The sequence below is a fragment of the Lithobates pipiens genome, unplaced genomic scaffold (genome assembly GCF_037356315.1).
Source record: "Lithobates pipiens isolate NorthernLeopardFrog02 unplaced genomic scaffold, aLitPip1_a1.2 Scaffold_8, whole genome shotgun sequence".
Lineage (NCBI taxonomy): Eukaryota > Metazoa > Chordata > Amphibia > Anura > Ranidae > Lithobates > Lithobates pipiens.
The window spans coordinates 319,923,277-319,946,102 of record NW_027507903.1 but is presented as its reverse complement, the minus strand read 5'-3'; the positions used below and the strand labels follow the sequence as shown (position 1 = coordinate 319,946,102).

The window sequence follows — 22,826 nt, the reverse complement described above, 5'->3', positions numbered from 1 at the left end:
TGATTGGGGGGGTGATCGGGGGGTGAGAGTGTGCCTGGCATGTTCTACTGTATTGTGTAGTGTTGGTGCAACTCACCGATCCTCTCTCCTTTGTGCCGGAACGAAAAATACCGACACGGAGGAGAGATTACATCACTTCCTCTGCCTGTGTTTACATTACAGGAGAGGAAGTGATGTCCCGCTTCACTTCCATTCGTCAGGAGCGATCGCGAGGGGGTGGTCATGAACGAATGGCCACCCCCTCATCCCGGATCGCTGGCATGGGGGGGGGGGGGGGGGGGGGGCGATCGGGCCCCCCTCCCGCGGGAAGGCAGGGACGTACATGTACGCCCATATGCCTGCCCGTGCCATTCTGTCGACGTACATCGTCGTGCGGCGGTCGGCAAGTGGTTAAAGAGCCAATTGCAATCCATTTTCTGCTGCATATTATGCTCTGTTGCTTTTACTGTCGCTTATGGCTGACTGCCTAAGTATAAAGAGTGGTTTGCATCCATGTGAAGCACTTTTGCCCAATGACTTGTGACTGTCAGTATGCATGGGGCTTTGCTTACCTTTTTGCAACACTCCGAGATATTATTTGGGTCAGATGTTAAAGGGGAAAAAAGGAATAGACCTGGCGCTATACCGTTTACTACTAGAAACCTGTAGATGAGAACTCTGTTACATATAATTCTCAGCGTGCTGGCAATTAAATGAAAATGGTGGGATAAAAACCATAAAGTGAAAAATACTTATCCATACACCATAAATAGCTATAACAATATGCTGCTATTGATAAAGGGCAAGTGCCAGTGAATCTACATGTGCCAATATCTGTATGCTATAATAAATAAGCCATAAATATAAATAGGAAGGGAATTTTGTGAAATAAATAAAAAATATAAAAATAAATATAAATAGAATAAGGCAAAATGTGATATCTTTGAACTGCCGGTGAATATGGTGACTGTGATTAGTCTATTGAGTGTTTACAAAAACTTTGTGCAGAGTATAATCAAAGTTGGTATCGTAATAAATAGCACAATGCAAGTAAATAAAGGTGGGGACGTGTACAATAAAAATTAAAAAATATTTAAAAAAATATACAAAATTAAAAGTGAACCATATGCGTTTAAAAAATGTGAATAATATATTAAACGCATATGGTTCACTTTTAATTTTGTATATTTTTTTATATTTTTTAATTTTTATTGTACACGTCCCCACCTTTATTTACTTGCACTGTGCTATTTATTACGATACCAACTTTGATTATACTCTGCACGAAGTTTTTGTAAACACTCAATAGACTAACCACAGTCACCATATTCACCGGCAGTTCAAAGATATCACATTTTGCCTTATTCTATTTATATTTATTTTTATATTTTTTATTTTTTATTTATTTCACAAAATTCCCTTCCTATTTATATTTATGGCTTATTTATTATAGCATACAGATATTGGCACATGTAGATTCACTGGCACTTGCACTATCAATAGCAGCATATTGTTATAGCTATTTATGGTGTATGGATAAGTATTTTTCACTTTATGGTTTTTATCCCACCATTTTCATTTAATTGCCAGCACGCTGAGAATTATATGTAACAGAGTTCTCATCTACAGGTTTCTAGTAGTAAACGGTATAGCGCCAGGTCTATTCCTTTTTTCCCCTTTAGCATCTTTCCACCCAATTGGGTGGAAATAAATAGAGGCTGCTCTTACCTAATTTTTATATATTATATATTTGTTACTTTTTAAGCTGAGTGCTCCATAGCGCAACCTATCTCCCTCCAGATGTTAAAGGGGGGCTGTTCACCATCCAGCAGTGCCATTAATATTTATCCATAATTGCAAGTATTTAAGGCATGACCAGATTAATAGTCAACTGGAGGATATTAATAGATATTTATATGCATATATTGCCATAGTAGATCATGTTATTCATTATCTTTTTTTGACTCTAGGCATATGAATTACAGCATTGTTTATTTACCAGTCGTTTCTGCTGCCTCTATTATAATTGACTGGGAGTTGCAGCTATTGGACAGCCATGCCTGTTTTTAATGTGGAAGGTGATTCATGCCTAATTTTTTATTATTTTGTATATAAAAAATAACTGTATTGGTAAAGTGTAACTCCACTTTTTTTAAGCAAAAAACATTCCCCTCTGGGTGATCCAAGTACATTACAAGGATTTTGACAAACTTTGTTGCAAATTCCTACATTTTGTTATTCTGAAGAAATCCTTATGTGTATGTCTGTCTCCTTTACAGAAATTAGTCTAATGGGAGTGGTTTCATAACCACTTAAGGATAGAGCCTAGTTTTGAGATTTGGTGTTTAAAGGTTTTTTTTTTTTTTGCTAGAAAACCAGTTATACTTACCGGTAACTGTTTCTAGGAGTCGTCCAGGACAGCACTAGAGAGATTAGGCTCCACCTCCAGAGGCAGGAAACACATCATCAGACCTTTAAAGGGCACCTGTCCCTTCTCCCTCAGTCTTTAACCAAGAACTTCCCGGGAATGGCTTCTGAAACGCAAACACTCGTCCAAAATTATAAAAGCATATAGGGAGGGAATCCCTGCTGTCCTGAATGATTCCTAGAAACAGAATTACCGTTAAGTCTAACTCTGGTTTTCTCTAGTCGTCTGTCCAGGACAGCACTAGAGGATCAACGAGAACTTACCAGATTAGAATTAGAATTACCAGCGCAAGACCAGCCTGGTCTTGCACTGAGATAAGGTCCAATCTATAATGCTTCATGAAAGTCGAGTAGTTTGCTGCTCGACAGATTTGTTCTGGTGTCACTCCAGCTCGCTCTGGCCAGCAGGCCGATAGTGCCCGTGTGGAGTGAGCCATGGGGGGGGGGGGGGGGGGGACATTCCATTTTCATAAATTTGTAAGCTTCCACAATAGCCTGTTTAATCCATCTTGCAATTGTGTTTTCTGTGCTTTCTCCCAGCGTCCTTGGGCTATTTTTGACCCCAAACGGGCCCCCCAGCCCCAAGCGCTGGCATCCGTAGTGATGCAAACAGACACTGGAAGAGACCACCATAGACCCTGTACTAGGTTCTCCTCTTTTCTCCACCACCACAGAGACCTCCTGGTCCTTGAAGATAGGTGGATAGCCGTGTCTAGGGATTCTTGTGCCCTGTCCCAGCTGTTCAGGATATCGGCCGGAAGGCACCTGAATTGGGCCCTTGCCCAAGGAACCACATGGATTGTTGCCACCAGCAGACCCAGTCCCGACATAGCTGAGCGGAGGGAACTTGCCGATTGCAACTTCGTTGCAAAACAGTCGCCTTCACCCTTTCTACTTTCTCCTCCGTGAGGAAGATTTTTTGCGTCACTGAGTCCACCAAGAAACCCGGGTACTGCAAGGCCTGCGTTGGGATCAAGTGCGACTTTTCTTCGTTTACCAACCAACCCAGTCCTTTTAGAAAGGAAATGGCTGCCCACAGATCTCCCTGTAGTTGGAGTTTGGCGGGAGCAAAGAATAAAAGGTCACCCAAATATGGTATGACCTCTATCCCCTTCAGTCTTAGGGGAGCCAGGACTTTTGTAAATATCCTGGGGGAGGAGGATAGGCCGAATGGCAGGGCCCTGAACTGAAAATGTCGGGTCTGCCTTCCCCCCTGAATCGCTATCCTCAGATATTTTTCCTCGTGAATGGGGACGTGTAGGTAGGCATCCCTCAGATCGGATGAGGCCATGAAACAGTCTGGGGGAAGGATTGATCTTACTGTAAAGATTGTTTCCATCTGGAATTTTTTGTATAGTAACTTTAAACTCAAAATTAGCCGGAATTTGCCCGACGGTTCCTTCACTACAAAAACATGCTAAAAAAACCAAACACACCTGTCATGGCACTGGAACAAGAACCCTTTGGTCTACCAGATCGCCAATTTGTGACAGTAAGGCCATCGCCTTCTGAGGATCTCTGGGAGGTTTAGTCCCACACATCCTCATAGGCGGAGTGTGCTCAAAATGTATTCGGTAATTATCCTCAGTGTAAAAGTATTTGGGGTAGTCTTTTCCCAGTGTGGGAGGAACTGCCCCAGTCTTCCCCCCACGGGAACCAAGTCACTCGGACTTAGTTTTCTTAGGAGAGGAAAACAGAACACCTTTCTTTCCGTTTTCCTCCTTCCCAGTTTTTTTAGGAGCTGACCCTTTAGAGGTCTGTCCTTGCGACTGTCCCTGCCTTTGGGGACGAAAAAAGCGGTTCCCTGTTGCCTTTTTAGTCTTAGTAGGGAAGGCTGCCTTCTTGTCAGCAGTGCGATCCAGAACCTTCTCTAGATTCTGCCCAAACAAGAGGTCTCCCTCAAAGGGGATACCACATAGCCTCACCTTCGAGGCTGGGTCCCCTAACCAGAATTTTAGCCATAGTGCCCTGCAAGATGAATTTACGAGGGCAACGGTCTTTGCTGAAAGCTTGACTGACACTGCAGAAGCGTTTGCCATGTAGCCTGCTGCTTTGTGCAGCATAGGAAGGGAATCCAAAATCTCCTTCCTAGAGGTCCCACTTTCTAAATGCCCTTGCAATTGTTCCAGCCAGACCTTCAGATTGCGAGCCACTATTGTTGTGGCCATCGCAGGCTTTAAATTGGTCATGTCACTTTCAAAATTGCTCCTGCTCGTGGAATGAAGACAAACTTTTACCCTTAAAAATCTGCATAGGAGAGGTTTAAAAAAAAAAAAAAAATGTTTTTAAATTCTACAGGTTGCATGTTTTCAGTTAGAGGAGGTCTAGGGCTAGAATTATTACTCTCGCTCTACCGATCGCGGTGATACCTCACATGTGTGGTTTAAACTCACGTATGCGCCCGCATTTTTCTTTATTTTTTACACCGGGGGGGGGGATCTTCCCCTTACTCAACTCCACACAGGGAGAAGGATCCGATCACTGCCGGCAGCTCCAGTAAGCAGCCGAGGGCACCGGAGCATAGCAGGAGGATGGCCCCTGTCCCGGCAGATAAAAGCGATCTTGCGGAGAGTTCCGCCGCAGAGACCACTTATCTGAAAGTCACCTGCCCGCTGAAGAAGTGGAATATCGGGGTTATGGCACCTCCTGCCATAATCACGATATTTCACTTCAAACAGCCGATGTGTAACAACGGTGGGCGGTCGGCAAGTGGTTAATCATCAGTCAGCTGCTGAAACTGCAAAGCTCTAATAAGGAAAATTGCAGGGCCTGCATACTTTTAGATGTGATTTCTTATTGGGGGCATCTTGCCAAAAATTTTATTTTTGTTGCAGGGGATGCAAAAAATGTGACTTGTACCTTAGTGCAGGCTTCTGGGGAAATTAATGAACCAATCACACGAACAGGGGATTTCTGTACGGAGCTGCGGCCTGGAGTTTTTAGGCGCGGCTTCGGCCTAGTCCGCTGCGTCCGGCCTCACCTAAAACTCCTGCTCGCAGCTCCTCAGGACCGGCGTGGTGTCCGCTCCGGTCCTGGTGGAGAAAAAAAACGATTTGCTGAAAATTTGAATCGATTTGACCTCTCAACTCGATTTTTTAAGCCCTACCTCCAGGTAGTCATATTGCATTGCATTTCACAGAAAATTACAGAGCTGCAGATTGAAAAGGAAAGGTCATTTTTTAATAACATTCAGTGCCGATTCACACCAGCATGATGCGGGAACAAGCGTGATTCCAGTGCCGGTGTCGGCTTCACATAGAACTCGCAGGCAGTTCAAACTGCCCTATTAAAACTGCTGCGAGGGGACAATAGAAAAGTTGACACTCCCAGATTGGGTCGCATATCGCAGTGCGAATTGTGAATTCGGACAGGAATTGGATTTTATGGGTGTGAACACCCATGCGATCGGATTCTGGTGCAGGAAAAAAAAAGGGTCCTGCACGACTTTGGTTCAAATGGGATGCAAATTCAGCCATACAATTTGTATGGCTGAATTTGCATCACAGGCATCGCATGTGATCTGCACAGCACTGCGATGCAAATCATATGCAATTTCTGACATCACTACAGTGTGAACCGGCACTCAATTACAATAGGACTTGTGAGGCAAATGTATATGCTATATTATTTATTTGCAATTTTTTTATTTTCCAAAAAAGTGGAATTACCCTTTAAGGCATTTACATTTTCATTTCAGGCAATATCTAAGCGGTGTCCACAGTTTATTTTCTAATATATTTTATAAGTGAGGCAAAGCCTCAATACTCACAAACCTGGGCAGCATGTGCTGATGTGGGTTTTATGTGGCTGGAGGTGACCAAGTCCCTTCAGAAAGGCAGTAAAAATCGAACGAACATTCTAGTTGTGCTTCATAAACCACAACAGCAGTGGGATGATGCATACTTTAGGCTAAATGGCAGAAACAAGAGTATGGCGAGCCACACATATGAACCTAGGAAGTGCTCCACCTACTAGCACAGACTTACAGTGCCTTGACAAAGTATTCTTAACCCTTGAAATTTTCCACATTTTGTCATGTTACAACCAAAAACGTAAATTTATTTTTTGGGGATTTTATGTGATATACCAACAAAGTGCCACATAGGTAAAGTCTAAAGGCCTGGAAATATCAGTTTGTAAATGGATAGAAAACTGTCTAAAAGACAGAATTCAGAGAGTAGTGGTTAATGATTCCTACTCTGAATGGTCTAAGGTTATCAGTGGTGTACCAAGGTTCAGTGCTGTGACCCTTACATTTTAATATCTTTATAAATGATATTGGGTCTGGGATCAAAAGTAACATTTCTGTCTTTGCAGATGACACCAAGCAAAGCAGTGGAATAACGTCCTTACAGGATGTCTCCAATTTACGTCTCATTGGGCGACTATATGGCAGATGAGTTTTAATGTTGAGAAATGTAAAGTTATGCACTTGGGGGCTAAGAATATACATGCATCATGCATGCTAGGGGGAGTACAACTGGGGGGATCCATGGTGGAGAAGGATCTGGGGGTTTTGGTAGATCATAAGCTCAATAATAGCATGCAATGCCAAGCTGCTGTTTCCAAAGCGAGCAAAGTCCTTTCTTGTATTGAGAAGTATGGACTCAAGAGAGATATAATTTTACCCCCTTTAAATCATTAGTAAGACCTCACCTGGAATATGCAGTTAAGTTTCGGGCACCAGTTCTCAAAAAGGATATTGGGGAACTGGAGAAAGAGCAGAGAAGGGCAACCAAACTGATAAGAGGTATGGAGGAGCTCAGCTATGAGGAAAGATTAGAGGAAGTGAATTTATTCTCTCTTGAGAAGAGGAGAATAAGGGGGGATATGACCAACATGTTCAAATATATAAGGGGTCCATATAGTGAACTTGGTGTTGAGTTATTCTCTTTACGGTCAACCCAGAGGACACGGGGGCACTCTTTACGTCTAGATGAAAAGAGATTCCATCTTCAAATCACGGAAAGGTTTCGTCACAGTAAGAGCTGTGAAAATGTGGAATAGACTCCCTCCAGTGGTGCTTCTGGCCAGCTCAGTAGATTGCTTTAAGAAAGGCCTGGATACTTTCCTGAATGTACATAATATAACTGGGTACTAACATTTATAGGTAAAGTTGATCCAGGGAAAATCCGATTGCCTCTTGGGGGATCAGGAAGGAATATTTTCCCCTGCTGTAGCAAATTGGAACATGCTCTGCTGGAGTTTTTTTGCCTTCCTCTGGAACAACTGTGGGTATTAAATTGGGTATATTGGATTGTACGATATTTTTTATTTTATTTATTGTTTTTGGGGTTGAACTGGATGGACTTGTGCCTTTTTTCAACCCGAGTAACTATATAATTGTGAAGTGGAAAGAAAATAAATGGTTTTGAATTTTATTTTTACAAATAAATATCTGGAAAGTGTGGCGTGCATTTGTATTTAACCCCCCTGAGTCAATACTTTGTAGAACCACCTTTCACTGCAATTACAGCAGAAAGACTTTTTGGGGATGTCTCTACCATTTTTGCACATCTAGAGTAAAATTTTTGCCCATTACTCTTTGCAAAATAGCTCAAGCTCTGTCAGATTGGATGGAGAGCGTCTGGATTTAGGTCTGGACTTTGACGGAGCCAATCTAGCACATAAATATGCTTTGATCTAAACCATTCCATTGTAGCTCTGGCAGTATGTTTAGGGTTGTTGTCCTGCTGAAAGGTGAACCTCCGCCCCTTCTCGCGTCTTTTGCAAACTCTAACAGATTTTCCTCTAAGATTGCCCTGTATTTGGCTCCAACCTTCCCATCAACGCCGACCAGCTTCCCTGTCCCTGCTGAAAAAAAGCATCACCACAACATGATGCTGCCGCCACTGTGTTTCATGGTGGGGATGGTGTGTTCAGGGTGATGTGCAATGTTAGTTTTCTTGCCACACATAGCATTTTGCTTTTAGGACAAAAAGTTAAATTTTGGTCTCATCTGACCAGAGCACCTTCTTCCACATGTTTGCTGTGTCTCCCACATGGCTTCTCGCAAACTGCAAACGGGACTTCTAATGGCTCTTTCAACAATGGCTTTCTTCTTGCCACTCTTCCATACAGGCCAGATTTGTGGAGTGCACGACTAAAAGTTGTCCTGTGGACAGATTCTCCCACCTGAGCTGTGGATCTCTGAGCTCCTTCAGAGTTACCACGGGCCTCTTGGCTGCTTTTGTGAATAATGCCTGGCCTGTCAGTTTAGGTAGACTGCCATGTCTTGGTAGGTTTGCAGTTTTGCCATACCCTTTCCATTTTCAAATGATGGATTGAACAGTTACTTCATGAGATGTTCAAAGCTTGGGATATTTTTATAACCTAACACTGCTTTAAAAGTCTCTACAAATTTATCCCTGACCTGTCTGGTGTATTCCTTGGTTTTCAGAGCTCTGTGAGCAGAGAGCTGCAGACTATCAGCTTTCTGCTCTTCTCCCTCCTCGTTCATTGGAGAGCTGGGCTGTGGAGGGGGCAGAGTAGCTGTCTCAGCCTCCTAGCAGCTCGCTGAGAGGCCGAGACGGGTGTCAGTCCAGGCACCTGGTGGATCCAGATGTGTAGATGACAAATGAGAAGCAAATAGTCTAGCTATTGTCTGCTGACAATTTGTAACTAATCACCTGACTTGAACTGAACACACTGTTGGTTGGAGAGGCGTAGTAGTCATGTGACAGTCTTATGTATAAATGTTGATGCTTTAACATGAGTGCTGTGAACAAGGCTTATCGCCAAAACTAGTCTGCTGCTGACTGTACTCACTATGAAGGCTTAAAAATAAATACGCTTGATGGTATGGAGCTGTCGGCTGCTTTTATTCGATGACCGTTTGTCTATTGGTGTGTGGGAAGATACCTCAGCTTGGACACCCTGACTGCAAAACTTCTAAAGTAAGACTGTTTCCCACTGCTCTGAGCCATACAATCTGATCAATCCTGGCAGATCCAGACTCTCATTGTTGAGATGACACGTGTCTGAACTGACATTAGCAAAGAGCAGACTTCAGTCCGCTCTCTGCTGAAAACGGGTCACAGGAGTGCCAAATGAATTGCTCTCCTGTGATCCATAGGAGTACAGCCAAACAAGCTTTGGATGTACTTCTCCTTTAACTAAAATGTAAAAAATATGATGTGCAGAAAAAACTGGCAGAAGTAAAATCCTATACCGTTAATGATCTACTCAAGAAAAGGATAAGGAGTCTCACTTATTATGATAAGGGTGGATTGATTAACCACTTAAGGACCGCCGCATGGCAATGTACGTGGGTGCAATGGCACTGACAGGCACAAGCACGTACATGTACGTGCTCGCCTTCCAGCGGGTGGGGGGTCTGATCGGACCCCCTCCTGCTGGATGCGGCGGTCCGTTTCCCTGCAGGAGCGATCCGGGATGAGGGGATGGCCGTTGGTTTCTGGCCATCCCCTCTCGATCGCTCCTGGCGAATGAGAAGCTTCCTCCCTCTGTGTATAGTAAACACAGGCAGGGAGGAAGTGATGTCATTCTCCTCAGGGCGGTCTTATTGACCGAACTACGAGGAGAAGTGAAAGTAAGTGCACCAACACTACACTAACACATAGGCACACATAGGTACACAAACCCCCCCCCCCCCCCCCGTCACAGTGTCACTGATTGAAAAAGTGTCAGGGCAGTTAGTGTTAGGTCCAGGGTAGCCCCCTACCACCCCCCAATAAAGGTTTAACCCCCTGATTGCCCCTAGAGTTAACCCTTTCACCTCCTTTTGCCAGTGTCACTAAGCGATCATTTTTCTGGTGGCTGCATTAGTGTCGCTAGGTAGCTAGTTATTTTTTTAGGTTCACCGCCAGGTTGTTATAGCACTACGTACCCCAATATACTACCCAATAATGATTTTAACCCCCTGATTGCCCCTAGTTAACACTTTCACCCCCTTTTGCCAGTGTCACTAAGCGATCATTTTTCTGATCGCTGCATTAGTGTCACTGGTGCCGCTAGTTAGCTAGTTATTTTTTTAGGTTCACCATCAGATTTTTATAGCGCTAGGTACCCTGATATACTACCCAATAATGGTTTTAACCCCCTGATTGCCCCTAGTTAACCCTTTCACCAGCGATCACCGTATAAGTGCCACTGGTGACGCTGGTTAGCCAGTTAGTTATTTAGGTTCCCCGTCAGGTTTTTATATAGCGCCAGGGACCCCCATATACTACCTAATAAAAGTTTGAACCCCCCGATTGCCCCTAGTTAACCCTTTCACCAGTGATCACCGTATGTGTTACGGGTGACTCTGGTTAGTTTGCTTTTTATAGCATCAGGGCACCCGCCATTTATTACCCAATAAAGGTTTACCCCCTGATCACCCGGCGGTTGATATCAATTAGGTTTTAGGGTCAGGGTCTGCGTCGCCCCAGGCAGCGCTAGGTTAGTGCCAGTACCGCTAACACCCACGCGCAAAGCATAAACCTCCCATAGTGGTATAGAATCTGAACAGATCAATATCTGATCTGATCTATACTAGCGTCCCCAGCAGTTTAGGGTTCCAAAAAAACGCATTGTTAGCAGGATCAGCCCAGATACCTGCTAGCACCTGCGTTTTGCCCCTCCACCCAGCCCACCCAAGTGCAGTATCGATCGATCACTGTCATTTACAAAATACTAAACTACAGCGATCGCAGAGACAGGCCTGATCCCTGCGATTGCTAACAGTTTTTTTTGGAAGCGTTTTATATTTAAATCCGGAAGGCAGTGCTTGGTTTTCGGGGTCCCGTACGCAGCTAGGCTCCCAAAAAGTCCCCCACATGTGGTATCCCTGTACTCGGGAGAAGCAGCAGAATTTATTTTGGGGTGTAATTTGACTTATGCCCATAGCATGTGTGAGCAATATATCATTTAGTGACAACTTTGTGCAAAAAAAAAAAAAAAAAATTTTAATATTCCTGCAACTTGTGGCAAAATATAAAATATTTCATGGACTCAACATGCCTCTCAGTAAATAGCTTGGGGTGTCTACTTTCCAAAATGGAGTAATTTGGGGGGGTTCTGTGCTATTTTGGCATTTTATGGCCTTCGAAACTGTGATAGGTAGTGAGGAGTGAAATCAAAAATTTGCACCCTTAGAAACCCTGAAGGCAGTGATTGGTTTTCGGGGTGCCGTACGCGGCTAGACTCCCAAAAAGTCCCACATATGTGGTATCCCCGTACTCAGGAGAAGCAGCAGAATATATTTTGGGGTGCAATTCCACATATAACTATGGCATGTGTGAGCAATATATCATTTAGTGACAACTTTTTGTAAACTTTTTTTTTTTTTGTGTCATTATTCAATCACTTGGGACAAAAAAAATATTCAATGGGCTCAACATGCCCTTCAGCAATTTCCTTGGGGTGTCTACTTTCCAAAATGGGGTCATTTGGGGGGGGGGGGTTTGTACTGCCCTGCCATTTTAGCACCTCAAGAAATTAAAAGCTGTGTAAATTCCAGAAAATGTACTCTAGTTTGTAGACGCTATAACTTTTGCGCAAACCAATAAATATACGCTTATTGACATTTTTTTTTTTTTTACTAAAGACATGTGGCTGAATAAATTTTGCCCTAAATGTATGACTAAAATTGAGTTTATTCGATTTTTCTTATAACAAAAAGTAGAAAATATCTTTTTTTCTCAAAATTTTTTCCCATTTATATCGCAAAAAATAAAAAATCGCAGAGACAATCAAATACCATCAAAAGAAAACTCTATTTGTGGGAAGAAAAGGACGCAAATTTCGTTTGGGTACAACATTGCATGACCGCGCAATTACCAGTTAAAGCAGTGCAGTGCAAAATTGTAAAAAGACCTCTGGTCCTTAGGCTGAAAATTGGTCCGGGGCTGAAGTGGTTAAAAGGCAAAGCATCATTTTAAAAAGTGCAGCAACTTACACATGCCAACACCAATTACAGTTAAATTGACAATTGCACCTCTTCAGTGCTTAATATTAGTTTGCAAACAAATTGTCCAGCTAAAGTCATGAAAAATTAGCCAAATCTCTGTAACTGCCTTCATATTACAAATGATGTGCTTGATCTTTTGTTGCTGTACTTCAGAAGAAACCCCAATAAGAAATATCAACATTATCTCCATACCTTCTTTCTACTCTTCACTGCCACCATATCATCTTTTGGGTTGCCTGAAAAAAATAAACAAACACTTTATATATAGTGACTGCAGTTCAAATATCCCGTTTACACTCAGAGAGGTCATAATTCACTAAGGGGGACCAGAGAAGAACTCAGGTTCACATCACCTCTGTAGTATTGATCCTAAACTCACCTGTTGGGCACTCTCTGGATCTAAGGATTGGCATGAAGTGATTATAGGACATTAAAACACACCTGTCTTATTGCTAAGAAATGGAAAGTAACCCCCCCAGATGCATAGAAAGTGCCTTCTGGTGCCACAACTTCCCCTCATAGTTTGCCGGTGCTGCCCCATTGATTTCAATGGGCAGGGGAGCATTAGAAGCGGTGTATACACCGCTCCTACAGCGCTGCAAAGATACTGCTTGCAGGACTTTTTTTTTTACCATCCTGCAAGCGCACTGGAGAGACGAGAGATATTCTTTACAGGTGCTATTTTAGAGTTGTAGTGCCTGTAAAGCACCTCGGTGTGAAAGTAGCCTTCCTAAAACATAATCCATATCCAATAAAATCAAATTTCTTCATAATTTTAGGGCAAAATGTATTCTGATACATGTCTTTGATAAAATAAAATCCTAATAAGCGTATATTAATTGATCTGTGTGAAAGTTATAGCATCTACAAACTATGGTATATATAACAGTTAAAAATAATATTGAACACTTCACCAGTTTTCTAGGTAAATATATTTCTAAAAGGTGAAAAGAAGGTGAGGAAGAAGACAGTTTTACTAAAAGGCTTGTCAAAAACCATCTAGTCTTGTCACACTACAATCCTTTACTTTGTGAATACTCCATACGCATTCACATGGGGGTGGAATCTGGGGGCCCCCTTGGTGAAGGGAACTTCCAGATTCTTGTGAAGGTCTTGTGAAGAGATCCCTGTCCCCATCAACATGGGGACCACCCCCCCCCCATGTTGAGGGTGTGTGCTTAATATCATTCAGGGGGGGTTCCACCCCCCCTTTCCTGGCCTACCAGGCTGCATGCTTGAAAAAGGGTATGGTGTTGATCTTAGGGGGATCCCACACCGCTATTTTTTTTGTCGTGGTGTCTCCCCACAAAATCCATAAGGATGCGTGCTTGAAAAAGCGTCTGGTACGGTTTGGTGGGGGGGGGGGGCTTATTGGCACGCTGCTTTTTTTTTTGGTTTCCTGAATTTTTTGAGCTGCCAATCTTAGCTCTTTAGCAACCAGATATATAAAGTGAAAGTAAAGCCCAACCCCCCCCCCCCCACACACACACACACACACACACACACACAAACCGTGGCAAAATCGCAGTAAAACAAAAAACGCAGTTCTTGCATTTTAGATGCGGGTGAATTGAATGCACAAAAATGCACTCATGTGAATGTATTCCATAGGAACCCATATTAAAAGACACATCCTGCGTTTCTGCAAAAAGCATGAAAAAAATGCATTTGTGTTTATGGAGCCTTAGGCGAGGTTCACATCTATGCATGTGCGGTTGATGCCTTTTTGAGGCCTGTTTTCCAGCGAGTTTTCCATTAATGTTTTTGATGCATTTTAATGCATTTCTAATGCGTTTTTGGGATATGTTAATCACTTCAATACCTTAGGGCGTCATATGACATCCTTGGGTTTGTGAGGGGATATCCGAATGATGCCTGTAGCTACAGGCATCATTCAGATATCATTCTTTCCAGCCGGTGATTCTGTGCACGATAAGAACAATCATAGCGGAAGTTTTGCCACTTGATCGTTCTTATAGGCGACGGGAGGGGACATCCCCCCCCCTCCCTCTGCCATCCGGTGCTTCTCCAGGCTCTCCCGTGCCATTGGGGGCCCGGAGAAAGAATCAGCCGGTGCCAGATGTACCAGTCATCTCTATGACCGTCGGATGCCCAGGCGTGATGTTATGACGTCACGCACGGGTTCCCGGAAGTAAACAAAGCCGCGATCGCAGCTGTCAGCATGAGATTGTGAAAAAAAAATTCCCCAATCTCATGCTTGCTTTCCAGCCTGGAGAGATGCGGGGTCAGTATCTCCATAAAGAGGACCTGTCACAATAGATTCCTATTACAAGGGATGTATACATTCCCTGTAATAGGAAATAAAGTGATCAAAAAAAAAAAAAAAGAAAAATGTAAAAATAAAAAAATTAAGTAAAATTTAAAACAAAATTTAAAAACAGCCCTGTCCCCGGTAGCTCGTATTTAGAAGCGACCGCACATGCAAGTCCGGCCCACATATGTAAACGCCATTCAAGCCACACATGTGAGGTAATGCCGCGTGCGTTAGAGCGTGTGCAACAATTCTAGCACTCTGTAACGCTAAACTGGTACCCTGTAAATATTTTCAAAGCGACGCCTATGGAGATTTTTAAGTACCCAAGTTTGGAACCATTCCATGAGTGTGCACAATTTTAACATGTTGGGTATCTATTTACTAAGCGTAACATCATCTTTCACATTATACAAAAAAAAATTGTGCTAACTTTATTGTTTTATTATTCTTTAATTCATGAAACATTACTGCGCAAATACCGTGCAAACTAAAAAGATGCAATAACCGCCATTTTATTCCCTAGGGTGTCTGCTAAAAAAACATATATAATGTTTGGGGGTTCTGAGTAATTTTCTAGCAAAAAAAAAACGTAGGAGAGAAGTGCCAGAATAGGCCCAGTATGGATGTGGTTAAAGTGGCTGTAAAACACGGCTGGTTGAAAAAATAAAAAATAAATAATAAAAAAAAAAAGGACGTACCGGTGACGGTATTTCTAATGCCGCGTACACACGAGCAGACTGTATGACGTACTTAGTCTGGTGGAAAAGTACGCCAGACTGTCCGTCAGACTTTCCGAACAGGCTACTTGCCCACACACACACACACCACTTTTTGAGCGGACTAATACGGCGTACTAAGTCCGCCATACTATCCGCCCTACTTTTGAAATGAACGGACTCGCCCACACACGCGGAGGAAAGTCCGCTCATTTCAAGCGCGTCTCCAGGTAGGCGGGGCCCGCGAAGGAGACGTCGCTGACCCCACCGCCTGGTATGGACTTAAAGGGGAACCCCAACGCCGAAAAAAAAACGGCGTGGGGGTCCCCCCCAAGTCCACAACAGACCCTTGTCCGAGCACGCTACCCGGCCGGCCAGGAAAGGGGGGCAAGCGAGCGCCCCCCCTCCTGAGCCTCTACCAGGCCGCGTGCCCCCCTCAAAAGCACCTTGTCCCCATGTTGATGAGGACAAGGGCCTCCTACCGACAACCCTGGCCGTTGGTTGTCGGGGTCTGCGGGCGGGGGGCTTATCGGAATCCGGGAGCCCCCTTTAATAAGGGGGCCCCTGGATACCGGCCCCCCACCCTATGTGAAAGAGTATGGGGTACTCAGACCCGGCCACCGCCTGTAAAAGAGCTATAAGAAGGCGCGGTGGCCCGGCAGAAGAACCGAAGAGGGGGACAAGACCCCCGAAGTCGGGAGAAGAGGCCGGCGGTGAGGAAGAAAGCCGGACTCCTCCGCTAGCAAAAGAGCTACAAGAAGATAGCGGAGGAGTTAGGCGAGAAGACCCCCGAAGACGGAAGACCCCCGGAGCTGTGCAATAAAGTATTTTATCTCGTGTGTTGTGTTTTTTTTTGTACTTTTATTTTACAGGTGAATGGGTAGGGGTACATTGTACCCCATACTCATTCACATAGGGTGGGGGGCCGGTATCCGGGGGCCCCCTTATTAAAGGGGGCTCCCGGATTCCGATAAGCCCCCGCCCGCAGACCCCGACAACCAACGGCCAGGGTTGTCGGGAAGAGGCCCTTGTCCTCATCAACATGGGGACAAGGTGCTTTGGGGTGGGGCAGCTGCAGGGCTCCCCCTTCCCCAAAGCACCCCCTAATGTTGAGGGCACGTGGCCTGGTACGGCTCAGGAGGGGGGTTGGGGTAGGGGCCGGCCGGGTAGCGTGCTCGGACAAGGGTCTGTTGTGGACTTGGGGGGGACCCCCACGCCGTTTTTTTTCGGCGTTGGTGTTCCCCTTTAAGTCCATACCAGGCGGCGGGGCCAGCGACGTCTCCTTCGCGGGCCCCACCTACCTGGAGACCCGCTCGAAATGAGCGGACTTTTCTCCGGGCGGGAAAAGTCTGTTCATTTCAAAAGTACGGCGGACTGGCACACACACGGCCATACTGTCCACCGAAATGTGAGTACGACGGACAGAATTTCGAAAAATCCGAAATACTTAGTACGCCGTACTGCACGCTGAAAAAGTCCGCTGAAGCCCACACACGAGCGGACTTTTCGCTGAAATGTGTTTCGGCGGACTAAGTAGGCCATACAGTCCGCCCGTGTGTACGCGGCATAAGAACCTTTCAGGACAACCCCGGAAAGAGTGTAGCTCCACCTTCTTCTCAGGAAACACATGCCAGCTGTAAAAACTCCTCCTCTTCCACCATGCCTTCAGTTATTGTGGTCTTCCGACAACTGGAAAACAAAGCACAGAAAACCACACCACCATGATAGACACTTTAACCTTAGGGAGGGAAGTATGGTGGAGCTACACTCTCTCCGGGGTTGTCCTGAAAGGCTCTTAGAAATACCGTCACTGGTAAGTCTAACTTATGCCGCGTACACACGATCGGACTGTCCGGCAGACAAACCGCCGGACTTTGCAGCGGAGGTCCGCCGGACTTTCCGAGCGAGCGGACCTGCCCACACACGACCAGACTTTTCCGGCGGACAAACCACCGGACTATGGCGGGAGTCCGCCGGACTTTTGAAATGAACAGACTTGCCCACACACGGAGAAAAGTCCGTTCATTTTGAACGCGGCTCCAGGTAGACGAGACTAGCGAAGGAAGTCAATGTCGCCGCCTCCATCGGCGAGATTGACACGTTGCTGGCCCTGTCACCTGGTATAAACTTAAAGGGGAAGCCCTACGCCGAAAAAACGGCGTGGGGGTCCCCACCAAAGTCCATATCAGACCCTTATCCGAGCATGCAGCCTGGCCGGTCAGGAAAGGGGGTGGGGACGAGCGAGCACCCCAACCCCCCTCCTGAGCCGTACCAGGCCACGTGCCCTCAACATTAGGGGGTGCTTTGGGGAAGGGGGAGCCCTGCAGCTGCCCCACCCCAAAGCACCTTGTCCCCATGTTGATGAGGACAAGGGCCTCTTCCCAACAACCCTAGCCGTTGGTTGTCGGGGTCTGCGGGGGCGTGGGGGGCTTATCGGAATCCGGGAGCTCCCTTTAATAAGGGGGCCCCCAGATACCAGCCCCCCACCCTTTGTGAATGAGTATTGGGGTACCATGTACCCCTACCCATTCACCTGGTGAAAAAAAGTGTAAAGAAATAAAACACAACGCGTTTTTAAAATGATTTATTGCACAGCTCTGGTGGTCTTCCGTCTTGGGGGGTCTTCTGGCCGGACTCCTCCGCTATCATCTGCTAGCTCTTTTACTAGCGGAGGAGCTCGGCTTTCCTCTTTGTCGTCGCTGCCGTACGGGGGTCTTCTTCCGACTTCTGTCTCCGCCGCCTCTTCTTCCGACTTCGGGGGGTCTTGTCCCCCTCTTCGGTTCTTCTTGCCGGGCCTCCGCTTTCTTCTTCCAGCTCTTTTACTAGCAGCGGCCTGTTCTTCTGTCACCTTCTCTTCTTCCTTGAGAAGTTGACTCGATGCTCTCTCTGGCCGCAATGACAGGGACGCGTTGTGCGGCGACTTATTTGGGACAATGGGCAGGATCACCGGGTGATGCCACATGGTGACCCCGCCCCCTTATGTCAGGACACTGAAGCCCTAGATACAGAGGGAGGTATCCAGGGGCGCGTCACAAATGTACTTAAGGCCTTGCACTAGTTGGTCTGCCAGTTTCACGCAGACAGGAAAAGCCTGACGCTCCGTGGTACAAAAGTTTTGCCCACTCAGTCAGTGTCTGCGACACAAGTGCAGATGCCAGTACTGGTCGCACAGCGGACCCCACAACCGTAAACAAGGAACGAGCCACTGCCTCTGCCTTCCTGTCAGCGAGATCCTTAAATGCAGGAGTTCCCACTACCGGAATCCTGGTTACTTATTTAACCTGGATACTGGAGGGTCCACGACCGGAGGAGCCGTCCACTTCGTGAGAAGGCTTTCCTCAAAGGGGTAACGCACCGCCCTGTGTCTGGGGACCAAAAAGGTCCGTTGCGCGTGACCCCATTCCCTGTAAGTGAACTTGTCAATTAAGTCAGATACAGGAACACCATAGGTGAACATGCTGGCTTGCGGGACCCAAAAAGGACCGGTACCTCAGCAGGGGGACCTGCTGGCTCCTGAATCTTCGGGGTATCACGCACAGCTGTGATAAGTGCTCCAACAAGCGCTTTTTTGCGCCCGGATGGGGACTCATCCTTACTGTCCGAACGGTCCTGGTCAGCGTCATCTGACAAGACAGAGCAGGGGTCACCAGCTTCATCAGGGCCCGAGTCTGTGCCAGAGCTCTCCCCAGAGGACGAGGGGAACAGGGCCACCTTACTGCACCCATCTTCCCACGCACCGCCTCCATCTACCAATGAATGAGTTGAGAACCGCCCTCAGGGTGTCCATGGGCACTGCGCAGTCTGCAGGTGACCCGGTTGCCATTGCCTGGACTTTGGAGGAAGAAACACTAGTTTCTGAGCCATGCTGACCCTATCCTGTCTGTCACCCGAAAGGGACTTAGGACAGTGACAGTCCCACCCTCCCTGCTGCCGCTGACTGAGGGGCTCATTCCCGCCGGACTCACCACCCTGGGGAGTTCTGCGCTGTCCACAAGTAGTGCCTGTAGTCCCTGAGCGCGCCCAGGTGCAGTGGAAACCAAAAACAGAGTTGGTGATAACCGCTGGAACGATCGCTAAAACGATCAGAAAAAAAATGCTCAGGCTTCAATAAAAATGGCCGCTCAGCGTCCAGTACACAGACAGGAAACAGAGGGAAAAAGTCTGCGAGAGCACATGAGCCATGCTGCTGTCAGGGAACACTGAAATATGTTCAGGCTTCCAGAAAATGGCCACCAGTGCCTTGAATAGGAATCACATAGAAAATGACAGTCAGCCTGCACTGCCCACACCTAAAATGGCCACCAAACATCGACATGAGGTAGAAATAAAACAAAAAAACCTGCAAAGCCACAACACTGCACCATACCCGGCAGACCCTCACAGGCACCTTTCAGGGGCATACCATACAGGCCCCAGCATCACCGCCATTCAGCCAGTCCCCCCATGTCAGAGAGCCCCTATATAGGCACACACACCACTCAGCAGCCACATGCAGCATTCCCCCCCCCCCGATGGGGGGAGGGAGAGAAGATAGGGACAGGGGAAAGAAGATAGGGAGGTGAGGGGGCCCCCGAATAGACCTCCTAGGGAATGCCCAGCTGCTCAGGCCCTTCAGAACAGGGAGAGCTGTACTTACCAGTCATGAAGAGCTGGGAGACATTCCACTGTAGACCTACTCCTGATCAGTACAGGGAAGGCTACTGGCCTCGGCATACTGTGACGCAGACATCAGTAGCCCGGTCATATGTACGCCCCGGAGCATAAAGCTCACCGACCACCTCTGGAGCTGAGGTATGTCGTGGCCTGCCGAGCCGTAGCTGCGACCTGCACACGCTCAATGGCTAGACTGGGGAGACTACAAGGATAAGTGAACCAGCCTGTCACCCAGCCAGCTGTTGATAGAAGATCACAGGATCATTCATCTTGCGCAGAAAGCAAAGCTTCTGCATAAAAAAAAACATGGACCTATGGGCCCGCAGGGTTCCTAGGTCTTTCTCCTTCACTAGGCAAAATAAAACTGAGGTGTGCTAGCAGTCAGGATGGTTGATACCTAAGGGACCGCCCCCATGGGCGGAACTTAAAGTTCTGAGTGTTGTATTACAACTTTGCCTAGTATTTCTCCTAGAGGTAAGGTATACAACCCAATGGCTAAGAGAGGAGCTGTATCGGTCAGTGAATATAGGAGAAATATGGAAATAGAAACCTCTGCCCTCCTGATTTTCTTGGACCTGGATCATTACGTCTTGCTGGATCAACTCCCATAATAGGCACCTCATTCCCGAAGCCTTCTCCCGATGCCTTGGTAGGGCTGTTACATAAAACCTGCTTGGGAGTGGTTCTGAAAATTCCAGCCTGAAACCCTGAGCAATAACGCTTTTCACAAACAGACTTGGGGATAGAGTCCCACTGCACGTCAAAAGCTGACAATCTCTGCCCCCACTGGGGGGGAGATTGTCACTTACTTTTAGAGGCCTGTTCTGGGGGAGATCTAAAGAGAACTCCACCCCTACCTCTACCCCTCTGGGAGCCCCACTGGCCCTTACTCTTATGGGGCTGCTGAAGAACACGAAAATTTTTCTTGACAGTTTGCTTTTTCTTAACCCGGAAATGTCTTTTTTTTGTCGGTTGTCCTGTCAAGAACTCACTCCAGGTCAGGCCCAAAGAGAAGAAGATCTCCCGAAAAAGGCAAGCTACATAGCTTAACCTTAGACGCTGTGTCCTCTGACCAGGTTGCCCGCCTAGCTGAATTTACCAAAGCCGACGATCTTGTAGCTAACTTAACTGACTCAGCTGAAGCATCAGCCATATACTTAATCACATTCAAAATAGAGATCTTTGCAGGAAGTACGCGGTTCCACATGGCTTTTTAGTTTTTCTTTTTTTTTTAGGTTCTTGGCCACAACTGTGGCGGCCATGGCCGGTTTAAGACTAATTGATGTTTCATCCCATGCTTTTTTGGAGGATTGAGTCGGCTTTTTTGTCCATTGGATCTTTCAAAACTCTTATATCCTCAAAGGCCAAATCCGTGCGCCTAGGGACTTGAGAGAACGCCGCATCTATTCAAGGCTTCTTGTTCCATACCTCAGAGTCCTTGTCCTCAAAGGGGAACCTCCTCCTGAGGGACTTTGAGAAAAAAAGGGGCCCTTTCTGGATCCTTCCATTCTTCCTTGACTGAATTCGACAGGACCCTATGGACTGGAAAAACTCTACGTTTTGTTTCGTCCATAACCTGGTACATCTTGTCATGAATTGACAACTGCACCTTTTCCTCCTGAATTTCCAGAGCAGTGTAGATTGCTCTCAATATATCATCTACCTCCTCCAGTGATAGCTTGTACCAAGAAGGTCCTGCTATCCCCTTCCTCCTCCTCTGAATCTCTGAGGGAGAAAAGAGTACTCCCCCCTTCATCACCTGAGTCCTCAGTCTCTACTGGTTTAGATGAAGACACCTTAGGACTAGGTGGTAGGACTGATGGGCTTTGTATCAGGCTTGTTAGTTTTTTAACCAAGGAAAACACTATGTACTGCTGGGACATTTCTTCCTCCACCAGCTCCTTGATATAAACTCTGCACATCGCCTTCTGCCACGAATCTCTAAGGGGGTTCTTGCAAGGACATTTCCTCTGGCTTGGTTTAGGCTTTCCTAACGATTTTTCCTGAAACTAAATACAATTTACACTACCTAGCGTCCAAACTGCTAACCACCACCAAGCCAGTGCAGAGACCACAGGCACATGCGAGACCCCTGAACCATGCTGCAGGGTCCGAGTGACATCACCTCTGACCCCGCAGCAACAGGCCCCCGACAGGGAGGTAACAACCACCCATAAGGTAGTGTAGAAAGGCACCACTGCACCCCACCTACCTGGACTGGACCAGTGCTAGGGGCGCCTGCCTCTGCCATTGCAGTCTTGCCCTCGTCCATTCCACCGAGTAGAACAGCTTCTCTGTGCTGAATTCAGCCATTTGTTGAATTGTCCCGGCCGCCACGTCATCAGCGCTGGTCTGAAACAGAAGCACCGGTCACCTGACCCGCCCCTTGGTCCCTGCGTTCCAGTCCAGGTGCTTGGAACCACAGTGCCACGCCCCCTCAGAGCGCCCTGTGTCGCTGGAAATGACGCACTTGCCGGCCGGGACCTGGAGTCGAAAACGGGGACATGCCACTGACCCGCCTGCAACAGAGCTCTCTCTGCTTCCTCACACAGCAGACTCCAGACACACGACGCTGACCCTCTGAAGGTCCTCACTCCCCTGAGATGGCGGGACTGGGGACACCAGACCACCCCCCACCCTGGGGGGCTGCTGACTGGCCACCGAAACAAACAACAACCACCGGTAAGCCTGCTCCACCACCCCGGAGAGTGTGTAGCTTCCCTGGTTCCAGGCACATGCTTCCACCATGGAGGAAACAATAACTGAAGCCATGGTGGAAGAGGAGGAGTTTTTAAAGCTGGCATGTGTTTCCTGAGAAGAAGGTGAAGCTACACTCTCTCCGGGGTTGTCCCAAAAGGCGATT

At 46.6% G+C, this 22,826-nt stretch overlaps 1 protein-coding gene across 1 annotated transcript in view; it reads right to left on the bottom strand.

The window, feature by feature from the left end:
• LOC143961386 (uncharacterized) overlaps positions 1-22,826 on the bottom strand; it is a 111,888-nt gene that overhangs the window by 82,138 nt on the left and 6,924 nt on the right. Inside the window, exon 2 of the mRNA XM_077470652.1 lies at positions 12,512-12,555. Within this exon, the coding sequence (XP_077326778.1) occupies positions 12,512-12,555 (44 nt within the window). The remainder of the gene's footprint in view (positions 1-12,511; positions 12,556-22,826) is intronic.